At 42.0% G+C, this 13,977-nt stretch overlaps 1 protein-coding gene across 8 annotated transcripts in view; it reads left to right on the top strand.

Annotated features, from left to right (window-relative positions):
• The window catches only part of PCCA (propionyl-CoA carboxylase subunit alpha), a 418,714-nt gene that overhangs the window by 393,751 nt on the left and 10,986 nt on the right, over positions 1-13,977 (top strand). For 4 of the 8 annotated variants that reach the window (XM_058743649.1, XM_058743625.1, XM_058743642.1 and 1 more), the window contains one exon: positions 10,669-10,809. The exons of 3 other annotated variants lie outside the window; for them this stretch is intronic. In XM_058743649.1, coding sequence (XP_058599632.1) covers positions 10,669-10,809 — 141 coding nt within the window. Of the gene's footprint in view, positions 1-8,277; positions 8,388-10,668; positions 10,810-13,977 lie in introns of those variants that run through there. One more of the 8 variants, XM_058743676.1, reaches the window with a different exon arrangement.

Raw genomic sequence — 13,977 nt, 5'->3', positions numbered from 1 at the left:
ATTGTATTCTCATATTGCCCATATGTGCGTGATAAATAGTTTTTGAATGAATGAACCATACTCTTTCACTAATTGAGTATGACATTATCTAAGGAAAGGATGACCATAGAATCCTGCACTGCCCGATCTGGATGTCTTCTTAATATCAGAACCAACTTCTTTTCTTTGATCTTAGAGCCAGGTGTCATTTTGAAAAATTTAGTCTATTTCCTTAATGTGGAACCATAGAACTAGAATTGTAACAAATAGAATTTGCTATTCCATGATGCTTTACAATACACAATTTAAAAAATCACAACTACCACTGTCTTTTCTTTGACAATCAGAGGTACTTGGGAAGGAAAGAGGAAATCATATTTGGTGAGTGGTTACTGTCAGGCACTTGCTACTTAGTCTGCAAAACTTTTTCAGTTTAATCTCTCAGTCATTTAATCCATGTTTTATCTTGATTTTAGAAATGAAGAGATTTGTTCTGAGAAGTTAGATCACTTGGCCAAAAGGTGAATCTATTGGGATATCAAAATTCAGGTCATTTGGCTTCAAAGACTCGTGCTTTTTTTTCTTTGAACTCTCTTCTGCTTCCAGTATGGTGGCCACGTCTCCTTTTACCTCTGTTGTCGACATGGCTTTATAGGGCTTGTCTGTCTTCAATACTGTATCTTCTGTATAATGTGCAACATGTGACATGCCAGAAGTCCACTTAGTAGCATGGGTTAAACTTCTGAGATATGTAAGAATTCTAAACTATAAAATTGCTAAGCAGTCCCCTGATAGATTGCACAGGCCAAGGGCAGGCCACAGCAAAATGGGCCCTTTGGTATGAAGATAATTTTGAGTTAAAAGCAATCAAAACCCAGCAGATTCAGGAAAAGCTCTTTATCTCCCGCACAACTGCCTAAAAAGAATTTAGTTAGGGGGCCTGCTCCAGGAAGAGAGCTGTCACCACAGATGACTACGTTACACCTTGAGCCAGGTACAGTAGATAGGGAGGAAGCTAGCAAGGCCTGTTTGATCCAAGTCCTCCATGTTCTGTTGTTTCTGAGTGGCCCAGCAAACACTTGTTTACCAAACATTTATTCTTTCTCATTCTTCCTAAAGGTTACATTCCTTCCCTTTGAGGTCCCAGACCCATACCCCCTTCTCCTCAGTGTTCAACATGACAGAGATGCCTTATTTTGCCTGTGTTTGTGATTTCATGTCTGTGTGGATTTCCTGTAACTACAATTTTAAATTTGATCTTCTGTTCATCTTATGTCCACCTGATCCTTAATCCAGCTAGAAGGACCTTGAATGGCAGAGGAAATTTCTTCCTCCTTGACAAGATCATTCCCAGTACTTTGGACCAGGGGTTGTTGGGTTGTGTAGGAGATGAAAACTTTTTCTTCTCACCTCTTAGATTTCAGTGCCTGGAGCCTTGCAAATCAAACTGACAAAAGGCAGCTTAACAAAAGAAAAAAATAGATTATGTTACACTTATACATGGGAGTTCCCAAAGAAATGTAAAATAAGACATTTAGAATGTGGGGGGGTTATACTATCTTAACAAAGGACACTATAGTGTGGGGACAAAGGAAAGGAGGTTTGGGACTTCTGGGGGTGGGAGTAAGTTGTGGGAAGGTAACTAGGAATGTAGGATAAATATGATATTTTTAGTGTGGTTTCTCATGCCGATAAGAGCCTTCTCAGGCCGTAAGAGTAGCTCTGGAGCAGTTCTCTTCCTTGTGTATGAGAGAAAGACACCTGCTTCTAGACCGGAAGGGGAGGGAAGAGAGCTCATTGCTTTCAGCTCAAAGCAATCCTTTCAGCGAAAGGGCATGTTTTGGGGTGGCTGGCATACTGTGCCCTTCTTTAGTTTTCTGCTTTCATCTTCTTGGCCAACAGTTTACTCCACAATATTATCCTCTGTACTTTTGTTTGCTTTTGCCTTGAAATATTTTAGTTTCAAATTTCTGACCAATATAAGCTAACATTTTGCCTTATTAGATTCTGAGTTTCTTTAGTGAATTCATACTAGTAAGAACATTGTATCATTAAAAAAATCCATATAAAGCCCAGAGCACTATTGAACAGCCCCATGGCATCGGCACACTCCCCAGATCTCTGATGTTCCATCTCTGGACTAAAGAACTTTCCAGGGAAGGCCAACATCCCTATCTTTTTTCCCCAGAGTTCACTTATTCTGTGCCCTGTAGACAACATTACTTTAACTTGAGATGAGCACAGAACAATTCAAATAGAAGAGGAGGAAATGGAGGCGTAGGGACCATAGCGAAATGGTACACTTCCCTACCTATGTGCTTATTTACATAATTGTGTTTTTATAACACTTCCTGTACTTTTCTGTAAGCTGATGCTGCCCTAATTATAGATTTTCAAGAGAACACTTCATTGTACCCCAAATTATATAGTGCTTTAAAAAGGTACCTTCTTACTGGTTTACCAAATACCTCATAAATGCGTAATTACGTAAAACTGTTCAGGATACAGAATAGAAACAGCCTGTACTGTTCACAGATGTTGGTATTGTTACATAATTGAGCACAAGGCTTTCAAAGATCTATAATATTTTTCTTGTATGAAAAAGAAAGAAATGACTCATTATAGTCATAATGTGTCACAGAGACTCCTGATCAAACAGAATGCGCGTGTTCTGTTTTGTGAGTTCTGTACAGAACATTGTCAATGGACTTGCCTTTGTGGATGGGAAAGTGCCACTTATTCCAGCAAATTACCTTTGTGGCATATGTACTTGCTTGTTAGACAGCTTGCGGGCACCTGGGTGAGGCAGAGGCTGGGCCCCTTTATCCTGGCACACCTGCACACTGCGTCCCCACAGCGCCGGGCACCAGGGAAGTTCCCCCATTCACTGACTCGCTCTTCCAGAAACCCGTTGAGGACCCGCAGCCAGCGCTGTCCTGCAAACTGGGAGCGGGCTGGCTTCCTGTACGGTAGCTCTGTGGCTTTTCCTTCAGTTTTGGCTCTATCTTGAGACACCAGTGATTCAAATTGCAACGAAGGTAACTCTGTGGAACACAGCTGAGGAAATAGGATTGGTTAAGTGCCGGGTTTAATGTTTAAGTTGCAATTTAATTTTCAGTGCTATGGTGACCAAAGATGCGTTGCTGATCTTAGGATATTAGAATTGGAAGGACTCGTGTTTCTGAGGAAAAAACAAAATTGGAAAAACAAATTAGGTTAGATTTTTACATGATTGACAGATGTCCCCATGTTTTTCTCTTCCGATGAAATTGTCTTTTGGGAATGAGCCGGAGAAACACACGAACTTACCCATTCCTTCAAAGGCTTTGATATCAGCCTTAAGATTAGTTCTTTTCTCTAAGGATACTTGGTCTTTTTTAGCAAGAATTTGAAAGATGCGGTGCAGAAGTGGGCTTCACGTATTTTTCTTGTTTTGCTTTGTTGGAATTCACCTCCCACCTCTCCTTTTGTGATTCTTGCCTCAAAAACTGTCCTTCATGAGATCGTTGCGCCACTGTGGCTCCTTGTGGCACATTGATCGGTCCAGCAAAAGCCTGGAGTTTGAGAACCAACTTAGCAGTGAGAGAATAAAACCTGGAGCATAGATTGATTCATAACCGTAAGTGGGCCAGTGTTGAAAGTGGCGTATTATGTCACTGCCACATATTGACATTATCAATTATGTGTCATTAAACAGCTCACCTGACTGAATGATTTACTTTGTGTGTAACTGCCTTTTTCAATTAAAGGTAGCAAACGCTGGGGAATGGGGTCACAGTATCAGAAACCATATATTTTCTCCTGTTAACACCAGCCTTGCAGCCTCGCAAGCGAGGGGTGTGTTGGTGTTTTGCTTCAGGCTGTACTGCTCTAGTTTAAATGGTCCAAACAAGTGATTAATGATTGGGGGCAGGCCCTTACACTGCTTTCCAGATCTTTTCTTCAGCGCACTTCCATTTATGTCACCTAGCCACACGCTTGGGAGGTGTTACTTCAGCACAGATCACACTATTTTGTCGGCATTGGTTTCCATTTTGGGGACCCTTGATGTTGCTCTATATACATGTACCTGTTCTCTGTGTATGTGTGTATTTACTGAAGTATTATATTAAGCGTACTGTAATGCATATATACTCACGTGTTATTTATTTATTAGCACAATGACCTAAACCTTAAACTCTTTGACATGGCGGTTGCAACGCAGGTGTTCCTGATATATAAAGACTATATGGTCCAGTGAAAGGTGGGCTTGCCCCCACCAAAGCAGCTCTGGATTTTTTTCTCCAGGTTTCAGTGGTGATAATTCAATCCAGATGATGCAGTTTCTTGGGACGTTCTTTTATTGTCTTACAAGTCAATGTGATATTTGGATTTCGCAAGGCTAAACCATACACGGTGTTTCTCAAACGTGCGTTTCTCAAAAGTGCGTTTGCGAGAATCAGATATGTTAACTGTTACTCTGAAGTTGAGAATTTGAACTATTAGTCAACCCACTATATTTGCTCTCTGTGTAAAAGTTTGTTATAACAGTGCTAATTACTAAGCAGCTGGATTTGTGAAAAAGTGCACAGCAGTAATTTGCACCTGACTGTTGCTTTGCTGGGAAAAGAATTGTGATCACATACATGGAGTGCATGCGCTTGATCTATAAACTTCCAAAGAGCATGTTTATCTGTGGACCTTCAACAGTTTGACTTTTTGAGTATAGCATTTGGTTTCTATGTGTGTACTTCTGAGACACTCGTTTTTACCCTAATAGGAGCTGTTGAGCACTGATAGGACATTTTACAAAGAGAAGGGTAGCATTTTACAACAAGACTGAAGCTTTTAAATGACTACGTGCTTCTGCTTATTATGTTTTGCTAGTTTTAGGGGGCCAGACAAGAAACAAGATTTCCTTTCTAATTCCTTACTCTCATACAAAATCATGAACTGGCCTAGTCAGATGTCAGTAAAATCATTGTTTCATTGGCAGATCAGAATGGGCCTGTCCCATTGGACTCACATCCTGAATAATTCTTTCTACGCAAATGGAGTAGATAACACACCACACCGAAACCAGCGGATTTTTGTGTTTGGTTTTGGTCTATTAAGAACAACTCCGGGTCAGGTCTTGGGAAAGAATTTATTTTTGCCCTGTGGATGCGTCGGAAACATCTGCTTCAGGTAGTTGACAGGTGTTCCTTATTAACCCATGAGCCAAAGACCCAGATAGGGAGTTCTCGCTATTTGAAAACTGCACATTCCTTGTGTTTGTAAGTGTATATTCAGATTAATTCCACATACCTCTTATTTAGATTGCTGACAGACAGGAACTTCGAAAAGAAACGGGTGCTTTTAAAGAGGAATGTGAAAAATGAAATTTGCTTTCTTAGTACAAAAGTTTTTCTGTACTTTTAAAAACTGGTGCTCTTGGGCAGAAAGGAAGGGTTTCAAAGGAACCTCATCTCCATATGGTTTTACTCGATAATCCTTTATCCAACATCTTCAGCTCTCATTCCTTTGCTTTCTTGCCTGTGGCTACATTTCTATCTCGGCATCAATTAGCACAGTGATTTATACAACAAGCAAGCAGTTTAGAGGTAATGGTACACAATTAACATCTCATTCCACCATAAAGGGTATGCTAAATACCCCAGTCATTGCTTTCTCTGCCTGGAATTGAAATAAGTGTTTGTCCTAATTCATATGCTATCTGATGTGAAGTGGGCCGGCTTTGTACTGCACTACACCATTAATCTAATTATAGCTAGCTGCAAATGAAGTGCTGTCTGAGCACGGAGAGTGAAGAAAATAGCCTTTTGTCATTTAGCCTGACTCTGCGAAGCAAGATCACACTTTACGGGGCAATACTGCGAACTGGAAATCTCCATAATATTGCTGCCTGTTGCATCTTTTCTAATTGCCACAGCATTGTAAACACAACCGGGCGCTGATATAAATAGAGTTGTAGATATGCTGTCATGTGGGTTGTCGGAGAAAGTCCTCCGAGTGCTGTTGGATTAAATGATGCGTCCTGATTGACAGCTACCTCGAGACTGTGCGGATGGAGTTGTCACAGCATTATGCTGAGGGGCTGCTCCGGTGGTTGCAGCTGTACTGACTCGGGGACAGCCGCCTGTTCGGTTCACCTTCTTGGCCCGGGGTGTGTGTTGGGTGGGGGTGGGGGGGGCGGTGGTGGCAGGGCTGGTGGGGGGGGGAGCTCTCCCAGAGAAGGGCAGCCACAGGCTCTGATTCTCTCTGTTTGGGGTATTGTTTCTTGCAGATTTTTTCTTGCAGATTCTTGCAGGATCGGTTTGGTTTGGCTGGGCCCGATGCTGCTGTATTTTGCACGGCATTGACCCCTTGCTGTGGTTTTCCTCCAGTGTTCATAGTGATCCCACAAAGAACTCAGGAATGGGGGAAACAAAAAACAAAACAAAAAACCGTTGAATTAAGACTCCAAATGTACCTCAGTGTTCTAATGTATATTTAGTGAGGCTTTTTTTTTCTAGTTTTCTGAAACTCCAGTGTTTTTAAAGATGTGTCTTTTTTTTTTTTTTTAAGCTAGTCATTTCTGACACTTTAAGAACACTGACACTTGCTCTCCAGCTCAGAGCTAGGAAAGTAGATTTTTAGGGGCATGTTGGAGTGTTAGCTCTCACTGCCACACCGTGGAAATGAAAAGGCAGTTTAATGTTGGAGACCCTTGGGACCAGAAGGTGAAAACTTTGAAGAGGAGAACCTTATATCTGAAGAAATGCATCTGCTCCCTTACTTAGTGAGGGTTGATATACGGTATATGGCCGGTGCTTCAGGATGTTTTGGGAACTGATGTAACATAATTCCCAGCAAAGTGCACCATTTACCCTTGACTGAGATGGCCCACGGTTGCCGTGTGAAAACACGAGCAGTTCATCAACTGCACATGTCCTGATCGTTTTGGAAGAATGGCATAGGAGTGGAAACCAGAGGTGGGCTACTTTAAGGTGAAATCACAACTGAGACAGTATGCAAAGCAGCTTGGAAGCATTCATCCTGCTGGGAGCCCATAGGCCTCCAAGGCCTGCAGGTGCGAGCACTCGGGGTGTGTGACTTGGTGAAGTCGCTGGTAAATCTCAGGGCCGTACAGAGAGGCGCACGGATTTAAACTCCCTAAGGAGGCGCAGACACCAGCGGCAAGGCACTTTGTGTGACCATCTAGTGCAGTGTAGCCGTAGCAAGGGCTGCTTTACGCGGTGGTGTGCGTGTGCGTGTGCTGTGTGTGTGCCTGGCACGGGTGGGCTTGCCCATTTGCAGGATGTTTCTGTTAACCAACCTGACCAAAAAGCATATACGCCCCCCACCCCAAACCGTGACCACGTATGGCTTCTCCCCCAACTACCATGGCTCTCTGCCCCCACCTTTTCCCCCTTCGTTAGGTTCCATGCTGAGAGCCCTGAGAGCCTATGTTCATTGTAAAAACAATTCCATTGTGTTCCTTTTAAGCGTCCATCTCTTGTAGTTTTCTTCCTGACCCTTTATGTCTGGTGTGATTCCCTTCTCTTTCTTTCTTGTTGAACTTTTTGGGAGAAATTTTGTTAGACATGGTTTTACATTACAGACACCATAAAATTCATTCGCTTAGAGCCTCTGGCTGGGGTCATTAGAGAACACCTCCCGTGAATGTTCCCTCCCATCACTGTCCTTCCTACATGGGTTGAGCTGACCAGGCCACCCCCCGGAGAGCACCTGTTCTCAGCGTTAAGTTCCTCCATGCGGAGCTTGATAATTTGTGGTTTATGAGCACCTCCCTAAAACCACAGTGAGGTTCCATCTACCGAAGAACCCAGAACGAATCCAGTTCAGGCCCCACAGATGTTTCTTGTGACCTTGCAGGGTGAGAACCTTCTGGGTTCTTCTAGGATTGTACTTCTCCGTCCTATCAAGTAACCTTTAAAATCTTGGACTCCCACCCCCAGAACCTCAAGTTTGTGGTTTATCTGCTTGAAAACAGTAACAACCACAACAACAACAACTTAAAAGCACAACTCTCCAGGGAGGTTTCACGGAACACTTTAGGAATATTTAAATGCCTAGCGTAAAAAACCAAACTTTTTGCGCGTCATAGGGCATTTTCCTGAATTCTTTTAGCTCGTTGGCTGGCTCTGCCTGAGCCCCCTAAGAATCAGAGAAACCAATAAATAGCAGTTTTGATCAGAAGCTTTGAAAGCCGTAGTGTACACTCTTAAACGACTTCTTTTCTGGGGGCAGCAAAAAGCTTTTATGGCTCTCACCAGGCACTTCATTCTGATGGGCCCATATGCTGCACCCACTTAGATCCCATCCCGCCAGCGCGCCCCGCGTCCGCTGCACGGCTGCCGAGCCAAGACGTTGTTTTAAGAGGCGTGTTTGTGTGGGCACGCTGAAGGGGTCAGGACACATCAAAGGTAATCTTAAAAAGAGAACCTCTTGCTGCCTCCTCTCTTTATATTCAGAAAGGTCGTTTCTTAGCCAACTATTTGCAAGGAGGCCTCTCCTGAGGCATTTACCCCGTTGTTATTTTTTACTTGTGATTACAATAAGTCGCTTATCCCCCAAACAGATTTAAGAACAATAAACAAATACAAGAGGAAAAGGAACATCTCATCAATAACAAAGACTGCATCTAAAGGCGCTGAGTTTTGTGACTCTTTTACATCTCTTTCCAAGCAAAGCAGGAGTCCTACAGAGAAAGGAATTCAAAAGATATGAAAATTATAAAAATAGTAAAAGGATCCAGTTTTAGTCAGGATCTTGTAATTTCTGGGGAGAAATGGAGCTCGGTACGATCTCAGCTCTTTATTTACATTAAGGCTTGTTTGTGATATAGCTAAAATTAGGTTTTAAGCCTGTCCACTGTGGTGAAATGTGATAAATCATATTGTTCACAGTGCAGAAAGAGCCTTTCCCTGAATTTAGACTTCACATTTTGTAGTCAAATGGTACAAAAAACAAGGGGAAAAAACTAGATCTGTGTGCTACACTGAACCTGGACAGCTGGGCCCAGTGCTGACCAGTCACGTGTTGGGAGCCGGGGAGGGCGCTGCCAGCTAGAAAAGTGACTTTGCTGTGGACTCTCCTGCTCCTAGGGGTGTTGGGTTTTCTTTTCTAAGGCAGACAGAGCACAGCTACGAAAACCATGCAATTTGGTACAATTATGTTATCCCTTCTTTCTCCGTCCACCCCCCTACCCCCCCGCCATGGTCTAATGAAAGACTTTGAGGTACAATTCATCGCTGATAAGTAGTCCCTCTGCCTGGAATGTTTATTAGACTGACAGCACAATGCACTCTCCTTGCCACTTAGGACTCAGATGAATTTTAATAGGAGCAAAAAGCTTTTATTTGCACTGTAATTTCACTTAAGGATCATATCCTTCAGAAACTGGCAGACACTTGTATGTCTTGATTGCAAAACACACACTCAGGAGTAAAGAAACATGCAAAAGGTGTTATTATTCAACCTGTCACAGTGGCAAATCTGAGCGGAACTTAGGCCATCGGTGCTCCTCCTGGGGGTCTCCCTTGCCCTTTTAGAACAAGTCCCACAAAGAGCACCCAGAAGGAATTCCGCCATGCCTGTACAGAACTAGAGGCGGAGTTCTATTTTGCCTTTGCATCCCTGCCATCATGATGCCCACAGGCGGCTTTGAGTTACAGCATCTTTTCTCGAACAAAATGGAGCTGCCTCGGTGTTGTATCTCTCTTACCCAAGGGAGATGCAATTTGGAAGGAATTCAGAAATCTTCAGGTGCTGGTTTCAGCCTCACTGAGTAACCCCTCCTCAAACCAGCTGAGTTTGTTTCTTTTTGGGTAGACCAAACTGTGGCTCTTCTATTTGTTCATAGAGATCCAGGATATTCTCCCCTGCCAGGCAGAAACTCTCTTTATTAGAAATGTTCTGTTTGACTGAACTCCCTTGAACCTGCCCGATTGTTTGAGAACCATCTACAAAAGGTTCCATTAAAAATACTTGCTTGTGCATAATGTTTCTCTCAATGGCTTAAAGTCTGATAGTATTGTCTCTCTGTGTAGAAGATAGTCCTTCTATTTCATTTTTATCTACCCTAAGCATCTTGGTACCTTGGAAAGACTATGCCATGTTGTGCCCAAAAAGAAGAGCTAACTTTTTCTGTAGTGAATATAACATACTGTGCCTCTAGAAAGAGATTGAATTTTAAATATTATTTTGCCCCAAACGAACACTGAAACCCTTTGTCTTAACTTGGTGGCGCGGCCGCTCTCGCGGGGAACAGGAGCCTGAGACAGCAATCTGCTGCCATCTGCTGGCAGGTGCCCGCAGAGTCACCCCTCTCCCTCCTGCTGACCCAGCCAGCTCATAGAATCCGTGTTAATTGGGATAAGTTTGTGAGCAGTGAAGGGAATATAAGGAAAAATCCTCACTGTTTTCTTTACAAAAGTTTTGAGATGTTTCTCTTCCAGGGTGACTTCTATTTCTCACTAATTAATTACTGGAGTTGTTCTCGTTTCAAGAAATTTCTTGAATAACCAGCTCACAACATGTGCCAGAAACAAAATGACTATATTTTGTTTTTCTGTACAATAATTAAAAACCATTGAATTCAAAGATGTGATCATTTAAATTTCAGACTAAAAATCTGATTCTGAAAGAATGCTACCTTTGAGGAAAAGTTCATTTAAACTTAAAAGTTTTTTTTACCCCCTTAAGTACAAGGTGCATATATTAACCAAACTGGCTGCAGAACTGAACAAATTTATGCTGGAAAAAGCGGCTGAGGACACAAGCAGTATTCTGCGCTCCCCGATGCCTGGCGTGGTGGTGACCGTCTCTGTCAAGCCTGGAGACATGGTAAGGACCGAGCCTGTCTGTGGGATGAGGCGGACTGAAGCGCGATCACATTCCGTGCAGCTCTTTCTTGACTCCTACCACCCCCACAAAACCGCTAAATAGCTTTTGCACATTCTCTGTCCAACTGCTTCACATTTGAATTGGGTTAGTAACAGTATCCCTGAGTGTCTCCCCTACCAAAGACCTGGGACTGGAATAGAAATAAGGCCAGAGTCATTCTGTTAATTGGCAAATGCAGTATTTTGGAAGTAGTTTATTTAAAATTTCAATTTGCTTTCTAGTTCTCTGTGCTTTAAGTATCCTTGAAGAACCGACACCAAGCAATAGTCCTTTGATGGGGAACGCTCTATGATTTCTGGGGCTAAGGAAAGCTAATTCCATAAACTGTGCGGTACAGAGCACTTCCATAACTTGATACATATAATTCAGGATCACAGTTTGAAGCTTTTCATCTCGACCTTGTGACATTAAGGCACAAATCAAAGCTATCTTAGTATTTCCTCACATGTTCAGAGTCACCATAACATGTTATGGACAGATTGGTAGGATGCATTTTCATAGAGCATGGAGAGAGAGCTCTATTGATTTGCAGCAGAAATTTGTAAAAAGAAAACAAAGATGTAACCAGATTTCTAGGGGACAGTTAAATACTAGCATTTTTATTTATGTGCTGGAAAATCATGGCCCAACATGATAGTCTTTAATGGATGGTATGGCGGTGACTCCATTGTGTGTCTCAGTGAAATCACAGGAGTTTACATACTTTCCTGTAAAGAGTGCATTAAAACTTCCTCTGTATTTCTTTATTAATATACTTAGTAAAATCACATGGAGAAAAACTCATGTAGCTTGCATTGGCCTCTAGAGAAATATTTATAATAAATGAATATTAAGAAAAAATGATCAGGAAAAAAAGAAAACGATCAGTTTGTTCTTTAAATGATGAGCCCTGAAATTGATAAGTGAAGTCAGAAAACTGACTTAGCAGTTGCTCTTACCTGATGATATAGAAACAGAACTCTACGCACTCTTCTAGAAAGGCATAGGAGAGGCTCAGTAGAGGCTCAATTCAATATATATGAATTGTTATATTTACTTTAAAGGCTTTGACATTCCTGGAAGAAAGCTCTCATTAAGACTGTCTTATTAAGGATTTAGGAGAAGTGATACATAAAATTACATTTATATGTTGAATATGGGGAGGGGTTTGCCTCGTTGGTCTTCATTCTAAAGGGTTAGGGTCCTAAGATGATAGCTTGTTGGCCTTGACATGAAGAATGCTTACACCAAGACGTCGAATCGCTAAGTTGTACACCTGAAACTAATGTAATCTTGTGTGTCAAATATACTATTTGGATTTTGTAAAAATGCCTCCACTCACTCACTGCATTATGAGAGCAGTCAGTGGAATCTTCCAGCAACTAGACGTGCAGGTTGGTAAACAGTGTGGTGCGTTCTTTCTTTTTTTCCCATTTTTCATCTTAAGCCTTTTCTAGAAGCTACATAGGCTGCCATCCTGAGCTTGTCCTAATTGTGTGGCTTTAATTATAAAATCAAATTTGCACTTAAGAAAATAAGTGTAACTGAAATCCTTACTTTTCCAACACCTGAATCAAAACCAGAGGCAGGGTGGGGGGCAAGAGGGGCTCACACGGTGGTCGGTCTTGCTCCTCCCTTGACACTGGCCTCCCCCGCACCACTCCTGGGGCAGAGAACCGGGAAGCATGTAGCCTCCTTGTTTCCAGCAACTGCTTTCTCCAGGTCTGGCTTCTCCAGACACCAGAAGGGTTTAGGCTTCATACTTTCTGTGTCCTGGCTAATAATCTAATGGGGGAAAGCAAAGCATTTAGTAAATTGGAACAACGTGGGGTTAGTCCTTGGTTCATTGGGATAGCTCAGATATTGAAAAACACCACCAGTCATTAAATGTGGGTATTCAAGAATGGTTTAATTTGAGAACCGACTGTTAAAAATGTTACTGTGGGGTCATGGGACCTCTACTTTATGTAGTCCTTTAAAGTCCAAGTCTGGGTGTGCACCCCTAGTGAATTGGCTTCTAGTCTCTGTGTGGTTCCCCTTACTTAGAAATGCTCTCTGCACGCGTGTGCCTAGGCTGGTAAGGGAGAGTGCACACCTTCTTAAATTCTTCGCCCCAGCTTCCGGTGCCACTCTTGGTCCTTGCTGAACTTCCTTTCTTACTCTGTGCCATCGTGTTTTGGTAAAACAGTATTTTCTCTTGAGTTACTAGTTGTGAGAAGTGTCCCAAACCATTCCCTTCCCCAAATGCAGGGTGAGAAGCTTCATCTTGGGCTCTTAACAGCAGCTTCTATCATTAAATCTGCCTTGTGTAATTAAAACACAAGACACTTTCCTTTGACCAAAGGCACATGCTTACTTGAGGCCATTATGAGAAAATAATACTTGTAACTTTTAAGTTTTGTGGTTTTAAATTGTTTTAGTGCCACGGGCATGTTGTATTGTTCTTAGCAATAACAATAGCTGAGCCAAAGTTCCACTTGTATCAGTAGAAAGATAATGGAATCAGTCATCCCTGTGTGTTTTCAAGGAAAACAAGGACGTAAGAAACAAATAGGGGCCTACAGCTCTTCTCGTTTTCTTTGAAATGTTATTTTTTTCTAGTTTGAATTCCAGTAATCTGATATTTTTATATTCAGGTTAAGTAAAACTTGAGAAATCTTAGAATGGAGCTCCTGGCAATAATGTGTTCCACAAAAGCATCACATAAATAATAAATAATAAATCTGTTTTGTGAGGCAAACAATCTTAACAGAGTTAAAAAAAAAAAAACACCTCAGGGAGAAATGATGTGGGGTGGCTGCTCAAAAGTAAGAAATGCACTCTGAGAGCTTCCTGTGGAAAGGTCTTTCCCCTCCTAAAGCACAGAAGCTGTGTTCTTTTGGGTTCACGCAGCAGAAGTTTCTAATATCCTTTCAGTGTCTGTTACATAGTATTTACATTAAATGTGGCAGTAAAATCATTTTTCAAATGATTGTAGAGTAGCCTTTTTGAACAAGTGGGAGGGGGTTGTAGTCAGCAGTCAAACACATACCAGCAAACCACTAAGAAAGAAAGAAAGCGGATTGTGGAAAGTCAGGAGACACACATTTAATTCAGAAGACAGTTGGCAGAATGACTTTCATATGCTTT

This window comes from Neofelis nebulosa, chromosome 1, assembly GCF_028018385.1.
Source record: "Neofelis nebulosa isolate mNeoNeb1 chromosome 1, mNeoNeb1.pri, whole genome shotgun sequence".
Taxonomy (NCBI): domain Eukaryota; kingdom Metazoa; phylum Chordata; class Mammalia; order Carnivora; family Felidae; genus Neofelis; species Neofelis nebulosa.
This window is presented reverse-complemented; position numbering and strand designations above follow the sequence as displayed.